Below are 21190 nucleotides of genomic sequence, written 5' to 3' on the forward strand. Positions count from 1 at the left end.
TTTCAAAGTACCCACTAGACTCAGCTCACTTTGGAAAGGTGGAGGGGAGGGCTCAGCATGGCACTTACTTTTTACTTTTCAGGCAACCGTAGAATCCAGCCATGGTCCTTCCTGGGAGGCGTGTGTGCATTTAATTCATCCTTGTGTGTGGATGCCAGCACAAAGATTCTGCAGCTTCGTATCCTGCTCACCAAATGCCCACACACGCACACGAGAAAGCCAGCATGCCGATGCAATTACTAGCCAGATAAAGTTCCTGATCTGAGGCCCTCAGACTCTGCTGAACTGGGTCCAAGGAGGGCTGTGCCTGTTCCATAAATGGTTATGAATTGTTAACTCCCCCTTTTCCTGTCTCCTTCCAGCTCTTGGTAAGCACAGCATCTTAAGTGTAAAATACCACATGGCATTTGATTCTGTCTCCCTGTGGGACTAATGAGAGGCTTGGTTGTAATCAGGACGTGAAGAAGCCCTGAGGAGATTAATTGTTATTGTTATTTTTTAGACAGAGAAAGGCTACAGAAAGTACTTGCAACATCTTTGAAATAACCACTAAAAACTGTAGTCATTCTCCAGCACATAAGGGGTGCACGGGACCTTCCAGAACAGGCATTATCCCATCTCACTGTAAATCACAATCTATTCTAACAAGCTATTCTGCACATTAACAGAAAAAAAAAGCATCCCTGCAATATTGCAAGGTCAGGCAAAAAGCTCTGGAGTTTAAAGTAGCCAGCACACCCATACGAGAAAAATACTGCCTGGTGATGCCCTTTGACAATACACTAACAGTTGTTACTCACTACCACAACTAAGGAGGCCCTCACTGAGTAGGGAAGGAGGAAAATAGCTATGGTTTAATGCTGGGGAACATAAACCTCAAGCAAAGCTGCTTCATTCACAGGGGTGACCCAAGCCCTGGGGACAACATAGCTGCACACATTTCTGACATTACATTGCATTAAATTCATATGGAAATGAATCCCCATCACGGCTGTTAATGACCTCTGCTGAGGTAAAAGCAGAGAGGTGAGGCAAGACATTGCTTGTGCTGCCTGCACATAATTAGGGAGTATCAGCAGCCAATAACAAAGTGTTAGCCTATTCCTAGACTCGCATGTCTTGGTAAGAATCTCAGCTCTTAAAAAAACACATGCATATTTAAATGCAGTAAGTTCATAACTCTCATAATTACAAAGAAAAGATTTACACTCATTCCTAAAAGATCAGAAGAAAACCACATTTATTTGTATTTCTCAGCTAGTACATAATACTTGAATACTTGGGTCTGACAAGCCAGTCAGAGGGAGTATTATATGAGTATTTCTATATGAGTTCTTCTTAAAGGCATTGAATAGCAAGGCCAGATCTAAGGTAGAGCAGTTCTTCTGGAATATCAGGAAGAAAATAATTTATTTTAACACCTTTCCCATAAGAGAGGCATGAAGTTTGAGAAATGCACCTCTGGTGAGGAGTCCCATAACTGACTCGGCTACAGCAGTTTCAAAATGGTGCAGAACTTTGAAATCTATGAACGCACAACTCCATTCCTCTATTTCCTATAAAGCCCCCTACACAAAGGAAAGCCATGCAACAAACAATAAATGACAGCAAGTGCAAGGGCCATCGCAAACAGGAACCAAATCATATTCTAGTCTAGTTTCCCACTTAGCAGGAAAGAGAAAGCCTCTACAAGCAGCCAACTTCAATGCCACCCACAGAAGAACTGCAAATCAAACCTGACCTCAAGCAGATACACTTTCTCTCTCTTGGGAAAAGACAAAGCAGCAAAAATACAGTAACACTAGTTGAAGTTTTACCCAAATGAGTTTCACTGTTGTCCTGAATTACTGCATTTGTCATGATGACTTCACGCTGAACTCCTAATCCTAACAGAAAAAGGCTAGCTAGAGAGCATTAGTCTCCACCCACCAGAGAAAGCCCACAGGAAAAAAAAAAGTCAAAATCAAGGCTCCGGTTATTGGGTAACAACCACCAAGAAGGAATTCCTGGAGATTACTGGAGAAACCTTCTGACTGGCTTAGTGTACAAAACCTTGGATGTAGGATTGCATCTGAAATCTGCCTGGCATTTAGTTCAGAAAATGCTGCCAACGGAAACATTTATAGTAAGAAATGAAGGAGACCTCATGAGAAATTCACATTTGTATTTAAAAGCAAGAAAGATCAAATGGCCTTCCAGTGGGAAGGCCCAGTCCCTAAAGCCAGTGGAAGGGTGTAATCCTGATGGCTTTGGAAGAATTTCATCACTTAAACTGGTGTAGAATATGGCCCACAAGCTTCAAAAGATCAGATTTTTTGCTAACATGAAGCAGATTCCCTGTCTCCTAACCTCCTCAGATGGTTTGCCTTCAGAATATGTTTCCTTTCATTATTCTTTTTTCTTTCATGTATTTTTGTCTTGAAGTTACTTATTTGAACATGCAAATCTTCATCTGTTGGGTTCCATTTAGGTCAAACGTAGTCCTGTTCCCAGGGACTGGCAGTTTAGCAACACACATTGCACCATCTAGAAACCCCTTTACTTTCCAAGAAGCACAGACTAGTAAACAGTCATTAAAAATAATTACCCCACCTCAGGATTTAATTCATTTTGATTCTCTATCTTCATATCAGTTTCCAAGCCACTTCATGGCAGCATGTATTATTCACTGTTCAGCCTCTTTATCACTAGCACAGCTCCAAATGGCTACACACTGAGCTTTTTGGGTACAGATCTGAAATCTTAAATGTTGATAAACATCATGGCTCTACATCCACAGGTAAATCAGTGCAAGTTAGCAGTTATGTACTGTACCCCAGGTCTGACAGCCAAACGGTCGCTGTGCTGACATTAGCTCTTCACTTGTCAAGTGCTAAAGCGAATGGGCTGCTCTACTGCCAGTTAATTAAAGCTGTTTTCAGCTTGGAAAGTAGATGAACACCAAATAACCACAGAATACAGACTTTGGCAAAGTACAGATGGTTCTTCAAAGATAGGGAAGACAGCAAATTTAAACACCTGGAAGTTGAATCTGATCTGGATTTCCTCTAAAGTTTGTGGCTTGGCTTGACTGAAATAGCCCAGTCTAGGCCCACTTTCATTTGAAAATCATGGCCTTCCCCACTGACTTCTTCAAACTCACTGTCACTGCTTTCCTTCAACAGCCCAACATTGCACCACCACCCTGTGATCACTGCACATCCAAATCCGCCTCACTTCATCTTCTGAGTCTGCAGGCAGAACAAGCAGCCCAGGTGGCAAGCTGCCCTCCCGCAGTGGTACCGGCAGCAATGAAGAGGTAGCAGAAGAGCTCCCAGCACCTGGTAAACTTCCCAACAAGTTTCTTAATTTCTCCAAAGGGAATGAGGGAGGCAAGTCTGAGCAAGGCCCAGCAACCCAATCATTGAGAAACGCTTGCACCAAAATATAGCGAGTTATTTGTTTCACAGGCACTTTCACCTGTGTCACTGCAAAAAAGGCCTCTTCAATGTAAGTAACCAACAGCAACTAGTAATCCAATGGGGGAAACTCAATGTGAGCTAAAAAACACTGGCATGTTTCCACAGTCACTTCCTACACATATACACGTACACAGGGAACATGCCAGCAGCCTGACAGCAGAGGTGTTAGGAGCTACACACACAACCAGCAATTCAAAACACGTTTCGTGTCCGACAGATCTACTGCTTTTCTTGCAACTAGATCTCTAAGGGCTAACTGTGTCCTTGCCTCCCTGGCTTTCAGGTAGTGAACACTTCACACTCCACAAAATGTCCATTCAAAGCTGGTTTGCATGCAATCAGGACACATACACAGTGCAAAGCAGCAGGGATGGACGAGATATCACACTTAGGAGATCCCATGATTCACAAACTGTGTTTAAACATGGATGTTTGATTTATATTTTTTTATTTATTTTCAAAAAGGGACGAAAGTTTCATGTGACTTTTTCACCAAACAAATGTAGGGGTAGGAGTAGAAATCCTACAGCAAACTGATAGACCGTAGCATTTCAGATTTCCTGTAGATTTTGGTGTCTCTGAACTGACTGCTTGTTAACAAGGCAGACTTTGGTGTCTCATTTTTAGCCTTTAGCCTCTACCAAAATCTAGTCTACTTCCCTCTCTCCTAGTCACTGTAACAAAGTCACATTTTGACTGCATTCCGCTCATAAGTTTTGCTGTTGCAAAAAACACAGTGTCTATCAGGTGAGAATTCACTGAAGGAGGTTTGCAGCTCCCCCTATCACCATTGCGATGGGGTGAGCTGTCATATATTGATCTATATGCACTTGGATTTTATATAGTGAAGATTCTGTGTATTTCTTACATGCGTGTTGCATTTGTACTCCTAGCAACATTTTGCACTTTTCAGTTATTTTGACTTACTCCACCTTTCCCAGCTACTGTCAGACTGAGCACCACCTGCCCTCCTGCAACCCATAATGCAGTTGAAGCTATGCAGCTGCACACACCCTCCCCTCCTTTTAGGGCAGGGCTGCATACCCTCAAACACCTGACATTTTCTATTCATTTGTTTAACTCTGAAAAAGTAACCCTGTCAGTGCCTGGACATCAAATGAGGTATGTGGGGCAAATCGAGCAGAATCTAAGTCTAGCTTCCCGTTCTAGTGTCTTTACCATTGAGCAATGAAGCCTAGGTTAATTGAGAACTTTCAGACTAGATTTTATGCTGCACTTGATCTTGCCCAAGTATTTATAAAAACGTGCTGTTCCAGCTGAATTGCATGTAAAGCACTCCTTCCATTATAACCTGGAATAAACCCTGCACAGAAATCTAACCATAACATTGCAAGTCACTGTTCCCATACCACAATTCTCTCTGCATTTGGCATGTGGATTGTTTATCTGTGTGCTAACATAAATATGACTCTCAGGAAACACTTTCCTGAAGCAGAAATGGATTCAGTTTTCTTACAAGTGAGATTCCCAGGCTGGCAAATGGGCCTGGCTTGGAAATTTTCAGTGAAAACCCTTCAATACTAAAGAAACAACTAAACACGCATCACTGTTAAAAACTGCAGTATCAGAGCTTTAAACAAATAGGGTTGGAATCAAACACAGTACTCTGCAGAAAACAAAGAAGTGGAGATAAGAGGATTTCTGCCTTGCAGAGTTTATACATCCATCTGTGATTAATATTAGGAGGAAAATGAGGGTCAAAGCCTATCTCTGAAATTGAAAGTAGAGAGTGTAGTCAGGGGCCTCTAACTATGCATTATATCAGCTTTTTATTCATGTGTATAAGCCTGAAGAATTTGCCATGATACTTGCTCTGGAATCTAATTACTGTGTGTTGCTCTAATTATGTCTATTTTTACACTTTGTGTACAATGTGTGGGCTTTGGGGGATTTTTGTTGTTGTTATTCTCTGTTAGAGGACTTCCTGCAAGCTCCTTCAATAAAAAGAATAGTTCAAAGAAAGCAGCAATACATATAATCTCTTTGATTCCAGTGTTTGGTAATTCTGAGTCTGAATCGTTTCTTGCAGTTTACCACAAACACGCTGTCTTCACTTCTGAGGAAGGAGTGAAGATAAACTTCGGTATGGGGTATCCAGTGCATTACTGAATTCTAAAACATGGCCAAAAAGATACTGGTATGCTAAATCTGTCCTTTGTGTCCCCACTGTCAAACGTGAACTCTTCCTGGATTATCTGGAGATGAAGGTCAGGCCATGTGTCATTCAAAAGGTAATTTCCCCTGGATCTGCAACAGAATCACAGATGTAACCTCAGACTTCAGTGTCAGAAAATATCAATTGCCAAACAAATAATACAGATAAAGAGATAGAACTGTTTGTTTGGCATTTTACAAATCTACAGGGATTGATTTGCATATAAATATGTCATTTATTTATAGAGAAAGTAACAGCATCCCTGTATACATAGACAATACAGCCAGGATGTGCTGCCTCTCACATATCTACTTTTTTCATCCAAGATCATAAATCCAAAATCTAAGATTTTAATGAGTCTGAATGAAAAGCAGATTATTTTTGACACAGTGGAAGAGCTTGGTATTTCCTGTGAAAATACTAGCACGGTCAATATTTTATATACTGGGAAACTGTGGTCTTTTGTCTAAGGGGGGTAGTGCAGAAGCTGAACAAAAGAGCTCTATTTTTACACATTCTGACTTAAGAAAATACCATGTTAAAAAATATTAAGTTCCAACAACACAACTTTTCCTTCTCGGTGTCCAGGCAGGCACCAATATACAAGACCATCTGGAAAGAAATGTGAGAACACAGTATGTAGCTACAGGCACATGGACCAGTGCCTAGTCTAGATGTAGAACATCAGAGGTAACAGTTACTGAGTCTAAACAAATATCCTGAGACGATGTGAATAATGAATTAAGTTTTCTACACCCCATTCTTCCCAAATTCCCCTCTAGGGATAGATCCAGTCAATATCCTTGCAACACTCTCGCCAAGCTCCCTTGGAGACAGACCGACATTGCCACTAATGCTTGTGCTGTGAATAGCAATCAAGTTTAATGACTTCCCATGTATATTAGTTTTGCACTAATGTAGGCCCACCTCTTCAACAGAATTACTCCTGATTTGTTTATGCAGGCATAAGCAAGAGGAGAACCAGGGACTCACACATCTGGAATAATATTCCTAAAACCATCAACATTCTGAATTTCAACCACGATTGAAATAAAAATTCGAAAGTGAAGGTCATCTCTGATACCATCTCACTGGCTGTCGGCTGAAGTAATAATACAGGAAATCACGGAAGCGCAGTTCTGGGGAAAAGGCTGTCTGACTCCAGTGCCTGCAAACACAAGGCTAAAGATAAAGTGGCCATTAACCTTCAGAGAAGGGCAGTGAGGTCCCAGAATGTCCTGCCTGCAGGCTTTATTGCTCCAAGGGGAAATGAACAGAAAAATAAAACTCAGAACTGCATACTCTTGACATTTAACTCAAATTAATAGGCAATGGTAACATCTCGCTTTCTTCGTTCGCTTTCCTCTGTATAAAGGCACAAATACAGTAACTGGTTCATTCCACAAACTGCAAAATAAGTAGAAAGTACTGAGTAATAATAAATTTACTCCCACCACTTGATATCTGCAAGTTTAATCACAAGCACCAGACTTGTGTCCCTCTGAACAGAATACAGTATTACTCCATACTGCGGATACGGCTGGGAGAACTGAGGCAGAGTAATTCAGTGACTATTCCAGAAACCATAAACTGCAACTGAACCCAAAGTTCCTGGTGCCTGGAACTGTGTTTTAGAGTCTTTCTCCATCCTCCCTCACTCGATAAGGACAGCCAGAAAGACCCTACAAGAATAGGCACCCTATAAATATCCAAGATAACTTTAAGTTCACCAGCCAGCATTCAGCCGTGGGAACTCTTACAGGATCACTGGCATCAAAATGCTGAGTTAAATTAGAAATCAATGACTGCACCACATGATTTGGCCCAGCCTGTCCAGAGTTTTAAAATCATCACATAATAAAAAATACCTCATACTGAGCCAATTTCATCAGAACAGACCCATAGCACAGCAGAGTCCTTACACGGCAGCCCAACGCATTACTCAGATTCAAGTTCTGGGAATCTTTAAATATCCCAGTGTGTTCCCAATTGTCTCTTAAATATGCTGGAGCTGTTCCCATCATAATGGGAAGGGAAAATATCTAATAAATATCCAGAGACAGGAAATAAGCTAATTGCAGAAGAATTTTACCTAAAACTGTTGAATAAACAACAGTTCTGTGGCACTAAGTCACATAATCACATGCTTAAACTGGATCTACTGCTTGGTCCTTCCCATTTCAAACAGCGCAACCACAGAGCTGGGCCTACACTTAAGGAATGCACTGAGCTGATGGGTCTGTCTATCATCCCAGGATCAGCGGTATCTGAAAAAGCTACAGTTCAGAGTCATGACAAACTTAAGTCCATCGCTTTAGTATCTTTCTGCTTTACCACAGGGATTAGGGGATACCTACAGCTTTCCTAAGATAAATGCCACTCTCTGCCTCACCGCTCCGGCCCCTATTGCTAGCCTTTAAACAGAACATATTTGAGATCCACTGGTATTGGCTTCGGGTATTGAATCCTTGCTACTAAGCAGTTCCTTCCATCTAGGTAGTTTCCATACAATGAAATACCAGCTGATGCTGCAGGTCAGAACAGGAAAAGGAGCAGTTGTCACCATGTGCCATGTAGCTAAAAAGTCACCTACCCCTTCTACAGGTTTTATCAGCACCTACGCAAGAACACAAACTCAGATCCTCTCATGAAACAGCTCCTTTGGATATAACATAGAGGCTAATATAGCTGATACTGTCTGGCATGGTACTAATTGAGGCCTCAAGGGTCTCTCTATATTGCCTGGAGATAAGCTAGTGTGAAGTCTAAAGATTAGCTGTGCTTGTTCTGCACTCAAAGAGTTCCCTTTGGTCGTGAAAATACTAAGCAAGCTCTCCATCTACTGAGGACTATTTATACGTAACGTGTATAAGACTAGATAGTATTTAAAAGCAACTAAAGGTTAATGAGCTAAGTTACAAGATGGATTTGCACTGTTTTCTTGATTACACAATACTTATAATGTAGTATTTCTCACTGTGGATGAGATTTAATATTTCACAAAGGCAACTGTAACCAAGTACAAACGCTAAACACTAATAAGACTTCTGGATTTTTTTCCTAGACTGTGCAAAGTTTTCTCACCATGAATTCATATGTAATTGCTAGATATAATGGGATGTTAGTAAAAAACATCCAAAGGAAATGCCATTGAATGTTGCAGAAAAACCACTGGTCATCAGTAAAAATGGTATTAGTGATGATATGATCAAGCTTTTATTTTGATCAGAATCAGTTACAAAAACAGCAAATACGTTATCTCTGAAGAGTCCCATATACACTACAAATGTAACACCCCTTCCACCAAAATGAAAACCTGTTCAAAATCTGAAATATTTTTCCTTTGGAGGAACAAGGGCACACGATTGTGCTGATGCTGTGTAATGTACAGTAGAATAAAATCGAAGTTACACCCTATGACTGTTTTTATCCCTCTTGTAACTGCAGAATGAAGAGCAGTGGCAACGGCCATAGTTTGAGGGCCAGTAGAGCAGAAGAAATGTGATCACCAGAATCAGAGCATGTAAATTGCTTGTATTCCTTTTTTCCCTCTAATCCAATCAACAAAAGTTGTGGTGGTATTGTTTATAACATAGTTTCTTCAGACTCATCACAATTATAATGGCTGGTTTGCTCCTTTTTTTTCCTCTTTTCTCCATTTAACATGATTTTACACTGCTCTGCATTAAAAAAATAGAATCATAGAATCATAGAATAGTTTGGGTTGGAAGGGACCTCTAAAGGTCATCTAGCTTGGTGTCAGCTGCAAACTTGCTGAGGATGCACTTGATCCCACTATGTCATTGATGAAGATATTAAACAGTACCGATCCCAATACAGACCCCTGCAGGACATCACTCTTCACCAACCTCCATCTGGACATTGAGCCATTGACCACTACCCTGGTCATCACTCTGGATGTGACCATCTAACCAATTCCTCACCCACCGGACAGTCCACCCATCAAATCCATACCTCTCCAGTTTAGAGAGAAGGATGTTGTGGGGGACTGTGTCAAAGGCCTTACAGAGGTCCAGACAGAGGACATCTGTAGCCCTTCCCATGTCGTCCCTCCAAGAGGAAGGAGTCTAGGTGGTGGAGATACCCACTTTTGATCAGATGATCTTCACTACCATGGAAAAACAGCTCCTATTCTCCACCCGAGACTCAGCCGCTCAGCTGGCTGAAAGCCACCCACTGACCTTCCTTCGTGCTGGATCTGCTGACGTGCGAGATACCAAACATAACTCATCAGCTTGACCAGGATTTGCATTTTATCAGGAAGACTGACCAGCTCAAGCTGACTGATAAAACCTTTTGCATAGCCTAGAAGCTTCACAAATCAACTAAAGCAAGAACTTCTGAGATAAATTATAGTCTTTCCTTGACTCAGATTTCTTGCTTTAAGCTGATTTATTGTAAGAACCTTAACATTTTAATGTATTTTCTTGTATAAGAAGATATCATTTTTAATTATTGCAGAACCCACAGCTTTAGGAGTTTAACTCTCATTAAATCCACTCTTCAGTCAGTTGCTACTCTGCAGTAGCAACAAAGTGATAATGTACGAAAGATAGATCCAAAAAAAGAAAATAAGCATTAAAAAAAAAATGCTTAAAGAAGTACATGCTGGTAGCTAACAACAGGTGTATAAACAGTCTAATGTTCTGCTCACTGTATTGCTCTTGAACTCTTAAGAACACACAAACACATTGCATTGTAGTTTTGAAATTTACTCTGACGTGGAGTAGCTGCATGCTACGTCTCTTTCAAAGGACCAAAATCTTTAAAAAGTTAAAGCTTTATGCATCTGTAAATAAAGTCTGTCATAATATATCTGCAAAGAAAGAATGAAGGATTTTGGAAAGAACTTTCATTAGTATTGTACACAAGGCAATTCTGAAATGGCATCTCCAGCTGCGTTTACTCTCCTAATGCACCGGGGGTTTTCTATGCCCCATTCTCCATAACATTGTGTTCACATCTCCCTTTTTTTAAACTAAGATTTAAAGAGTCAATTATATAAATCCACAAGCTCCCTATGAGGTGTTAAATCATTTTGCTGGCAGACTCGAATATAACATATAGATTGAAAAAGCAACAAAACCAAGCAAGCACCGTTCATACACACTCCCCGCTTGTAGCATGTTCCTAGGTAATTATACTATGGGTCTATAGTTTAAATTTATAGAGGAAACTTTTGGACTATTTCTCAAATGTCAAGTAAACCACACAGCCTACCTCCCCTGCTTTCTTTCCATCGCCCTTTCACTTCCTCCTACTGAGATAATGAAATGTATCATATGAAAAAACAGAGGGTAAATTCAGAACTCAGAAATCCTGACACTGCTTTGAAAGAAAAGAGGATGAGAGAATTCATCTTCTCTAAACCTTCCCCCTCCTGTCATTACCAGTGCTTAGGAATATACGAATAGTTTCTTGAACCATAGGGATAAAATTTATCCTGACATCGCAAGGAAGAGCCTTAGACCCCTGTCATCTGGCTGCAGTCATGTCCAGCAAGTCAGCAACAGGCCTGGGAAAAGATGCTGGTTTGCCAGATACCGTGATTCAGGGTGGGACAAATGTGCCCAGATCGCATGGTAAGGGCTGCAGCTCCAACTCTCCTAGGCTAGGAATCTTAAAAAAAAAAGAAAAAAAAAAAAAAAAGAAAAAAAAAAGTCTTGGCACTCAAAAGAGCAAAGACTGGCAAAGAACCAGCCAAACTACAGCAACATTAACCCCTTATGTGCTGGCAGATACCCTACCAAAAATGGTCTTGTAAAGTGTAAACTGGGAGAAAGGAAAGGACACACTTGACTGCAAGCTACTATAATATTTTCTGGCAAATTATAGCAATAATATTTAACAGCCTTCTATGAATGATGGCAGCCTCTTCTTACTAGTAAATATAAATTAAATTTAAGAAATGCATGTTCAGCAGAAAGAAGAAAGGGCTGGAACAGCAGATGAAAAGCCAAAGAATGGCAGTGAAAGCAGGAGAGACTGTAACTCCTTGACATACTGTTTTGCTGAGGTTAGCTCTAGAGAGGGTGTCAAAGTTGTAAGCAAAATAAGTATGTGCACTAATATCCATTTTCCCCCACAGGTTTTTAAGCAGCAATTTAAAAAGAAGCTGTCAAATAAGATCCTCATTACTTCCTACAGTGTTAAGAGCTTAGAGTAGTGCAGTCACCCCAAATCCAGCATTCCTGAGTCAGCAAAACTATGTGATGGCTTAAACAAGCAGGTGTATGGGAAATAATATTTGGCGCTCTCTTCATTCTCAGTTTCTGAATCATTAAAGATCTTGCTTTCAAGCTTTGTGGACGAGTATGTATTTTGGCAGTTTTGCCTGGTTTTGGTTGGTCAGAAGAATGTTCAGAGTCTTGCATGATCGCTTGGCCGTGCAAGCTATGACCTGATGAGATCCCATGAGATTTATGGGGGGAACTGCAATAGTCAGCAGGAGTGAGGGAGGAATAGTAGTTAAAACAATCCTTGTTAATAACATCAGCTGCAAATCTCAGTGTCTACTGCTCGCCAAAGAGGTGGTTTCAAGTTCTAACCTGTAGCACTCGTTCCATTGCACATATAAGCTGTCAACCAAAGATACAGAGATAAACCTCTGCAGATGGAGAGAAATCTGTTTATGCTTAAACTACACAATAGATTGACTGTAAACAGACAGAAGAATCGGCATAGAAATTCATCTGAGGGAATGATGAGGGAACGGGACTGCATTTCCACTAAAACCAATGTCAAGTAACAAAATCTCATGCAATGTGTTTGAATTCATTTAGAAAAAACTGATGAAATTCAAATGGCATCTATGCCTGTGGCATTGGCATTGCTTTTGAAAGCTATTTTAAACTTTAAGAGGAGGTATATGTATCTGCATACGCATGACTCAACATGATGCTGGTGGCATTCCACTAAAGTCAAGCCACCGATTCTTGAGTTTGGGCCATATCCAGAGCTCATTAAAATCAATGACAGTCTTTCCACTGAGTTCAACTCTTCCTATCATAGCCTAGGCTTGCAGTCTGATGTACAACAGAGAGTACAGTCACGCTGCTTTGTCCCCTGTTTGACTTACCGCACAGCTTGATGTTTATGTTATGTAACTAAAGATATTGAGACCAACCACACCACGTACCCTGTCCACAGTACAAGCATGAGGATTTTCAGTAATCCTTAGGGAAAACAAAATAAAATAAAATCAACTCCCCAGTTTGCTAAACCAATGCATGCTTTCTTTTTGTTTAGAGAGAGAGAGTTCATATAAATAAATAAATAAATAAGAAAGAACTAATCTCTTAACACACTTCAACAGTATCAGATGCAGTAAGCATTCTGGTCAAAGTTGTAGTGGCTTTTAGCAGAGATTAAGCAGTAACGATTAAAGATGTGTTTGTTGGTATTAAATATATTAGACTCTCTCCCACGTACACAAAGTATTGTTCACTGAGTGCCCCTTTTCACAGCTGTTAAAACTGAGTAACATCTTAGCCCTTCTCTTAATGTTTATGCATGATCCCAGTATTTGTACTTGCAGCTAGTGCTTGCTTGTGAAATATTCTAAGTAACCACTGGACCCTAAATAAATTTATTTAGATTCTAAATAAATTTATTTAGAATCTAAATAAATGGGCCTGTATTAAGCAGGTCTTTGGACCAAGTACAATTTCTCATTTCTTCTTTGACTGTCATACGTCTTCTTCTGGTAAAAGAAAACATAGCTCTGCATTTGTCTGCAGCAAATTCTCTGACTCGTAAATTAAGACACATTTCAAGTGGAGACAAATATTAACTTTGAAACAGAGGCCAGTGCCAGTAAAACTTCTTAAGTTGTAAAACTTAACTTTTGCTGGTTAAGCCTGCATTTACTGGCTCCCAGGAAGACTAAAAAGAAGTCTAAAAGGGGGTCTACTTCCCAAACGTCTGAATACAGCCAAAAACCTGTGCTGTGGGTTCCAAAGGACAAAGAGTTTTGAGTCATCAAATCTGCACTGGGCATACCTCCATCTTTGTTGTCACAGGAATCTATGACATTTTATTTTCAGCAAAATTCCATCAAATCTTTGATGGAAACACAAGCAAACAGCTTAAGTGGGAAAGTCTTCCAACTCACAATAATCTAAAAAACCAGAGGAGTTTACTTTTGGTTCACGTAATGTCCAAGTAACTTGGTTTTGCACAGTATAAAAGCATTTATATACATACATAATCACATAAACCTATATATATACTAAATTTGAGTCAGTCATAAAGTCCAAGGTAAGAAGTGTGTTGCACTTTCTTATACTGTAGCAAGTAAGAACCGAGCCAACTTTGAATTTTGCAGATATGGACCCAAATTCTCTGTTGGGCTGGACAGTTCTGGAATCCTTGCAAACCTCACACCCCACCTGTGCAATAGGGCTGCATCTTTTTATGACTATGTAGGAGCTCAGTCTGGAGAAGTATAACTGTGTTGATCTTGTCATAAGTCATCTACTGACATTCTTTAGAAACAGATGAGCAATTGCACTAAGTCAATGTAACTTTTCAGGTGCAATATTCTTCAGGAATTGGCCTGAAGCACTAACAATGTACTGGTCTGTATATTACAGAGCTGTAAGTCCAAACTATAACAACCGATCAACCAAACAGTGCAAAAAGTTATTCCATGCCCATGAAATCACCGGATTAATTTTTCATTGTATTTGTTTTATAACAGCAAGACAAATATATATTTCCATTTCTCATCTTATAATGTATCTGCAAAGGTACTGGAGTCCTAATTATCATTTATTATATTGTGTGAGAGAAAAAGAAATAGAAAACTCATGTTCACGAAGCTGTTAATAAAAGATAATGCCACCAAACTCGCCTTTCTGTTTTAAGGGTTCCTAACAGTATACTTCAAGTTACCTGTAACCTCCTTCAGTTTCTACCAAATATCAGAAGGACAACACAAAGTGTAAAAGATCTACAGTGAGTGTAATCCCAAACAGTTCAGAATATGTGTACTAGGCTACCTCTTTCCAGTTCTCCAATCTGCTACACCAGGTCTGAAATTAATAAAACCCCATCCAAATCTGCATCAGACAAGCTCTGATGATTGTGTGGGTCTAGGCAGAGGAATCCACTCACACAGAGATCTCCGCAGGATGTGGTGCAAGGACACGGCACAATGGCTGGAAGGGGAAAGGGACATTTTGAATGACACTTCCAAGAAAGCAGTTGGACTAGACTATGAGAAAGACTGGAGGTGGTTCGCTGGGGTTCTTGGATACTCTGTGCTCATACCCTGCCTGCAGCTTGTTACCTTGATGAAAGCACTTGCCCTTACATGAGCCACTGCTACTTGCACAAGGATAGTTATCATAGGAAATTCATCAAAGTCATTATGTGATTAAGGCTTTACTCCTGCATACAGTTGTTTGTAAGATCAAGCTCTTAAAACTATAGAGTGTATCAGCAAAATAATCATGAAAGAAATGACACGGTGGGCATCTTTTCATTCTACTACAGGTTATGGATCCGATCTGCTCCCTTTACAAGACCCTAATACGTCACCACTCACGTCACCACTGCATACTCACTCTGGGATCACATGGATTCTCCCAGTCCCCAACACCAGTGTTAAGACTTCGCAGCTGGGAGACAGCCAGCAATTCCACTAACGATGCAAGAGAGAAAATAAAGTCCAGCTCATATTAATAACCGTGACTACTCCAGCTAATTAACATAGGTTAAAAAATTGGTTTAGGGCATAAAACGTATAGATCCAACACCGAAAGACTGCAAGTCTGAACGTTAAGGATGAAGATGCCAATTTAGCCCGACAGACCCTACATTCGCAGGAGGAGTAAGGAGACGTTAGCCAGCAGTCGGTGAATAAAGCATTTGAACAAAGAGTGCATCACAGAAAGCTCACGCCGCTCGCGTACGCCACAAAACACCCGTTAGCGTTATCCCATTGCTGCCAAGCGCTGGGGGTTTCGCGTGTGCAAAGCCCGACCCGAGGAGCTCTCACCGGCACGGCCCCGCTACGCCGCTGCCGAGGGGCAGGGAGGGCGGGAGCAGCGGGCAGGAGTCCTTCCCCCTGCCGGGGCAGCGGGTACGGAGCCGCCCGGGCTGGGGCCGTGCCCCCTCCCGGTTACCGCCTGCCCTCCCCGTCCCGTCCCCCGCCGCCTCCACTCACCGGCCGCCGCCCGAGCGCCCCGCGCCGCTCCGCACCCACCGCGCCGGGGCGGCCCCGCCGCGCGCCCCGCCCGCCGCCGTCCAACGGCACCCAGCGCCCCCCCGGGCAGCGGGTCTCGTGCACCAGGTAGCAGGCCCCACCTCCCACGCACCGTGCTAGCGGCGGCGGGGGGGGAGGTCCCGCGTGGGAGCGGGCGAGTGGAGCGGCACAGACACCCCGGAGGGCCGGGGAACGGCTGCAGGAACCGACGCGCAGGATGCCGCGGCGGGGCTCCCCCACCTGAAGCCGGGTCAGCCCGCTGGATCCCTTCGGCACCACCGCGCTGGGACTGCCCGTCAGACTGGGCCGCTCTGCCTCCGTCAGAAAGTTGCACTTGGCCTGGGAAACCACGTTAAATAAAATGGAGGGGTTTGATATTGCAGGAATTTTGGCGCACTCTTTTGCCTTCACGGGGTGGGAAGCCTGTGCTATCTCCAAGGCTTCTTGGGCTCTCCCCGCTGGTTTGGTGTCCGTGGAATCTTACAGTCTCAGACCTGGGAGACCTGTGTAAGGCAAGCCTACAGCATGAAGGCAGTGGGCAGTTCTGTGGCCTAGCTCCTGACACACAACTGCTTGGGAAAACATTAAGCTTGATGACCTAAGACGCCTGCATTCGGCACATTGCCTAGGGGATTTGGACCACAGCACAAGGCATCTTCTTCTCAGCATACATAATCTGCGTAACATCTCTCAGGCTGTGGGATGACTTTGAGGGTCTGAAAGATTTTCCCATTGAAGACGTTGCATAACTAGAAGAGCTGGAAAGGCATCAGGCTGGGAAATTAATGGAGTGCTTCCTTAATGTGTTGAAAACTGGATTCCACTGGATCACTACTTAGCAATCTAACTTTGTGTCAAACCAAGCACGACTGAACTGGCTTCAACTGTTTAATAAAATCAGAAAACCAAAGATAAAAGGAACCATTTGTGGAACAGACAGAAATTTGGCTTGCACCTGGAAGTGTATCTAATCTAACTAGGCACCTAGATGATTTTGGAAAAAAAGCAAGTGATATTCCTTCCACATGTCTGTCTGCCTGCTGCTGCTTTCTTCTTTTTACTCAGCCACCCCCATCTTGCCTGTGCTGCTTTGGATTTGACCACCCAACTAAAGCAGACCAAAGAAAGGCAGCAAAAGCACTCTCTGTAATCAGCTAGGGGTGTTAAAAGCAGATATCAGCTAAATAAACTCAAACTGAGATGAGAATCCATGCCTATCCTGTTGCATTTCTGCAATTAAAATGTTGGAAGGTTACACCTAGAAAACTCTACCATCCTAGTTTATTGATACCTCCCTTCTTCTAACCTTCAAATCTACTACCGTTGAAGTTGGTTATCAATTCACATTGAAACAGACTGATCTGTTCTGTGGCAGAACTAGCCCTCCAGCATAGCGGCAGAGAAATAAGAGGCCCTACTTCAGGGATATAGTGACACAAGTGAAGATGGCTCATGCGTTCCAAAACGCTAAGTTAATGTCTCCAGGGTAAGTTAAAATTGGTCCTTGTGAAGAACCCATGTACATGCAATGGATACCATTTCCCTATCCGGCACTGACAGAGCAGAGAGAACATTTCCTGCTCCCTCTAACAGTGCTACTCATTTGACTCAAGCTGTGAATGCACCAAGTTTCCTTCACGTCATCCAGTTATTTTTGATACATAAAACCCTTCTGGCTCATCAGACCTGTAAGCAAATCCAAGGAGTTATTTTCAGGAAGTCAGGGATTTTATTTACTCTTTCAGTGTCAACTAGTGTGCTTTCCAGGGATATTAAGACTGTTAATCGCAAGAATCACATGCAGACTTACATTTTCTTTTTCCCTTGCCTCTTCCAGAACTATCTACAGCTTGTCCAGATTGTTTTTGACATCTGCCGCCTTTCAAAAAGGGAGCCCGTACCAAGAATTCACACCCAGATTTTCATCTATAGTTAAAAGACGAGACATCTCCAAAACTTCCTAGTGTAGCTGCTGCACATACTGACCAAGCAAGCTTTCTTGTCACAGTGACTGTCAGTCCTGTTCGGCATGACTGAATCGAAAACCATAGTCCTGGCAGCCTAAAAGACAAGCAAGGGGGAAGCTGAGGCTGGGGCGGGGGATGTGTGTGTGTGTAAGATTTTAGTTGCAAGCTCACATCAGTATGTTTCTGAGGAAAGCAATTCTCCAGCATGAGCAGTCTCTGCCTTTCCAACCCCCCTCTCTGACACTCATTCTAAAACTTGGTAAAAATTCCCATCTGGAGCTGCTTTATGCTGCAGATGTTTACACAAGTATCTCAAGGAATGACAGGATCTTGATAGCCTTCAGCATAGTGTCATCTTCGCATTGCAAAGTTCTTTCTTCTAGCACTTAGCTGGATGAAGAACACAGCTAGAAAGTCAGAAGACGCAACTGAAAAATAAACAGAGATATGACAGAGATGGAAATAAAAACTCAAAAAAAAAGGGAGTCCAGCAGAAAGATGGTCTATGCTTTTGATCTGAGGACTAGACATAATTCAGGGCATTCCTAGGTCAGGTGCCTGCTCAGCACCTGGAACAGACCCACTCTAACAACAGCTTAATGTAACGCCTGCTGCCAGCGTCAGGAGTACATTTGACCTACCAGACCCCTGCAGTTTAGGAAGGGGTTCTGTTTTCTTGGCATAGGTAGGCACTAGTCAGTAAAAGAGTGAGATTACAGCTCCTCATCATTCCTTTCTTTTTCCTTGTCAGTACATTAAATTATTACTGGGGGGGGGGGGGAGGGGGAGGGAGAAGCAATACCTGTATTACACCAGCTGTGAGAAACAGGCAGGTATGATGGAGCTTGCCTACGTAAATTTATTGGATAGTCTCTCTCTAGAGGGCTTGAATTCCTTATGTCCCTGTAAGGCACATTTAACCTTGCTTTTTAGTTTCTTTACTTGGTTTCCTGGGAAGTCTACAGATTCCAAGAGGCCACTGGACTACAAGGCAAAAACTTCTCTCTGTGGCTGCTACTTGATGTTACAAGCTGTTTGTGATGCAATCCTGTGGTACTTTACTGAAGACTCTCAAATTCTCAGGTGGGAGTTACAAATCAGACTTTAGGCTGGACAGTAAAGATCTAACTTGCCATTGGTTTTATTCGTCACCAGTTCTCAGAAAGCTCAGAGGCTAAGATACCTCATCTCTACTTCAGAAACCCTGGGTCCTTGCAGGTCAAATGACAGCCAGCAATAGTGCCACATGACCAGCAGCTCTGGGAATCTGCTCACAAGTAATGCAAATTAGGCATCAGTATCTTTGCAAACTTCTGAAAACTTTCTTGCAGTCATAGTTTGAATTAAAATCGTCAGTCAGGTAAGTTAGAGAAAAGAATTCCTGTGGAGGGCTTCCAAAGGAACAATGAGAGGACCAAAACCAGCTTGGCAACAATGGTCCCCGTGTACTTGGCCAAGGTAAAGCGCATCATGGGGAACCTGGGCAAAGCACACTTTGTTTAGAAGTATTAAATATGCTCTAAAAGATTCATTAAATCTACCAGACAAGTTCCAAGTGGAAATAGAGCAGTAAGAATGACGAGGTGTAGTGGAGCTAATTTTGCTTCATCTCTAACAGATTTATGCTGGTTATCAAAAAAACAAGTAGGAATATTTTAAAACTGTTTGAAAGACTCTGATTTGCAAGGATATGAAAGTTATCTGAGTTCCAATGTTTTCTTCAATTAATAAGAAGAGAGCATTATATTAGAACTGCTTTATCAACCCATCTCACAGATGTTAATAGAATGGTTTCAAGGAGGAAACTATTGTTGTCTATAGAATGGAGAGGAAAACCTGTGTGGGAGCACAGCTAATGCCTATGGTATTTAACTAGAGCTGGGGCCAACTCCGTTCTGACTAGAACCTCAGTTCCACTTAAAGGAACTGCCAAGTAAGCTTGCTAGTGAGAAATGCGTAACAAAGGGTTCATGAATTTAGATAATTCTGACTGATGTATCATGATTTTATTTATGCCCATTTATTTCTAAATATCTGTTCTTTTTTTCTTAATTAAGATGCATTCTGAAGCATATGAATATTTTTGATATGCTGCAAGGTTAAAAAAGAGCTTGAAGTTGGGCAACCGTAACTTGCAGTACCAGTGCTCCTGTGGCAGATAACTTGAGATTCTATCAATCTTGGCAATGTTTCCTGGCCCTTCTTTATCTAAGAATGAACTGTTCTTGCATGGTTTCTCTAGGATACTAGGCATAAACAGACCTTCTTTTTCCCTCCCTTCAGTGTCTGGTTCACGGTCAAATTCAGGGTTGGGGTTGTTTTGGAGTCTGGGTTTTCTCCTCTCTCTTGAACAAAATGTATTGTAAAAAATGAAAGAAAAATCTCCCTCCAAATTTCTGTTTTTTCTACATCTATTCCTCTAACATGTAATAGCAACACGATGAAGTGTAAGAGTGTCATGTCTACACTGAGCAGAATTAACTGCCATCTAGGTAATACAGCTCGTAGTTTGAATAATTCTAAAGGTTCACAGATTTATCTAGTATCCTAAATAGGGTCAAAACCCAGACCTACTTTATTACCAAATACAAATCTCAGTCATCAGATCAATGAAACAATGAGTTTTTTAAGTTACACAGCAGGTGGAAGCAGAAGTCAGTGTATACCATGAAAGGACAGATCAAGGCCCAAGTGCCGATCAATAAAACAAGGAGCTTCCCAGATCAGACAGCAGGTAGAACCAAACACCCTACCTTGCAAGAGCCAACATGTTTAAACACCTTAGTACCAGGAGGTTCTGAGTGTATCCCAAAAGGCAAAACTCTTTATCAGTAGCCCTGGTGGCCCACAGAGTTAAAACTTTTCCTAACACTGAGAATTAGAAAGTAAATGAAATGCACTGCTTTCGATTTTATTTAACTAAATGTCCCAATGATAGGTTCAGTAAAAGCGGCCTTCATCCACTGAAGCAGTGATATGAACCACCTGCCAAGCTACAATGCAAGATCAAGGTGGGTATGCTGCATTTTTTCTCCACGAGCACCCTGAGTGATACTACTCACTTGTGTGGAGGGAACGATGATATTCTGACTGGGCATCGGTTTGTGTTCTTTTTGAAGGATGGTGAGGACGCAGTTTGCAGAGACAACCACTCAGACCCAAAACATCGCTTCTGCTTTCTCGTGCCTGATACCAAGGAGCAGATGACACCAGTAGTACTCAGCCGTATTCAGGACTCCAGTTGCTCCATGCGAACACCGTATTGAGTATATACGTCAAGTTAGTACTTCCTTCATCTTTAGTTTTACTTCACCAAAATTTCTATTGAAAAGAAGCCTGAATAAAGAAGTCCACG

At 41.8% G+C, this 21190-nt stretch overlaps 1 protein-coding gene across 4 annotated transcripts in view; it reads right to left on the bottom strand.

Annotated features, from left to right (window-relative positions):
* Positions 1-15863, bottom strand: part of KIAA1210 (KIAA1210 ortholog) — a 73067-nt gene extending 57204 nt beyond the window's left edge. For 3 of the 4 annotated variants that reach the window (XM_076347264.1, XM_076347262.1, XM_076347259.1), the window contains exon 1: positions 69-260. In XM_076347264.1, the coding sequence (XP_076203379.1) occupies position 69 (1 nt within the window). In that variant the 5' untranslated portion in view covers positions 70-260. Of the gene's footprint in view, positions 1-68; positions 261-15829 lie in introns of those variants that run through there. The other variant, XM_076347260.1, reaches the window with a different exon arrangement.
* Positions 15864-21190: the final 5327 nt, after the last annotated feature.

This window comes from Aptenodytes patagonicus, chromosome 9 (assembly GCF_965638725.1).
Source record: "Aptenodytes patagonicus chromosome 9, bAptPat1.pri.cur, whole genome shotgun sequence".
NCBI lineage: Eukaryota > Metazoa > Chordata > Aves > Sphenisciformes > Spheniscidae > Aptenodytes > Aptenodytes patagonicus.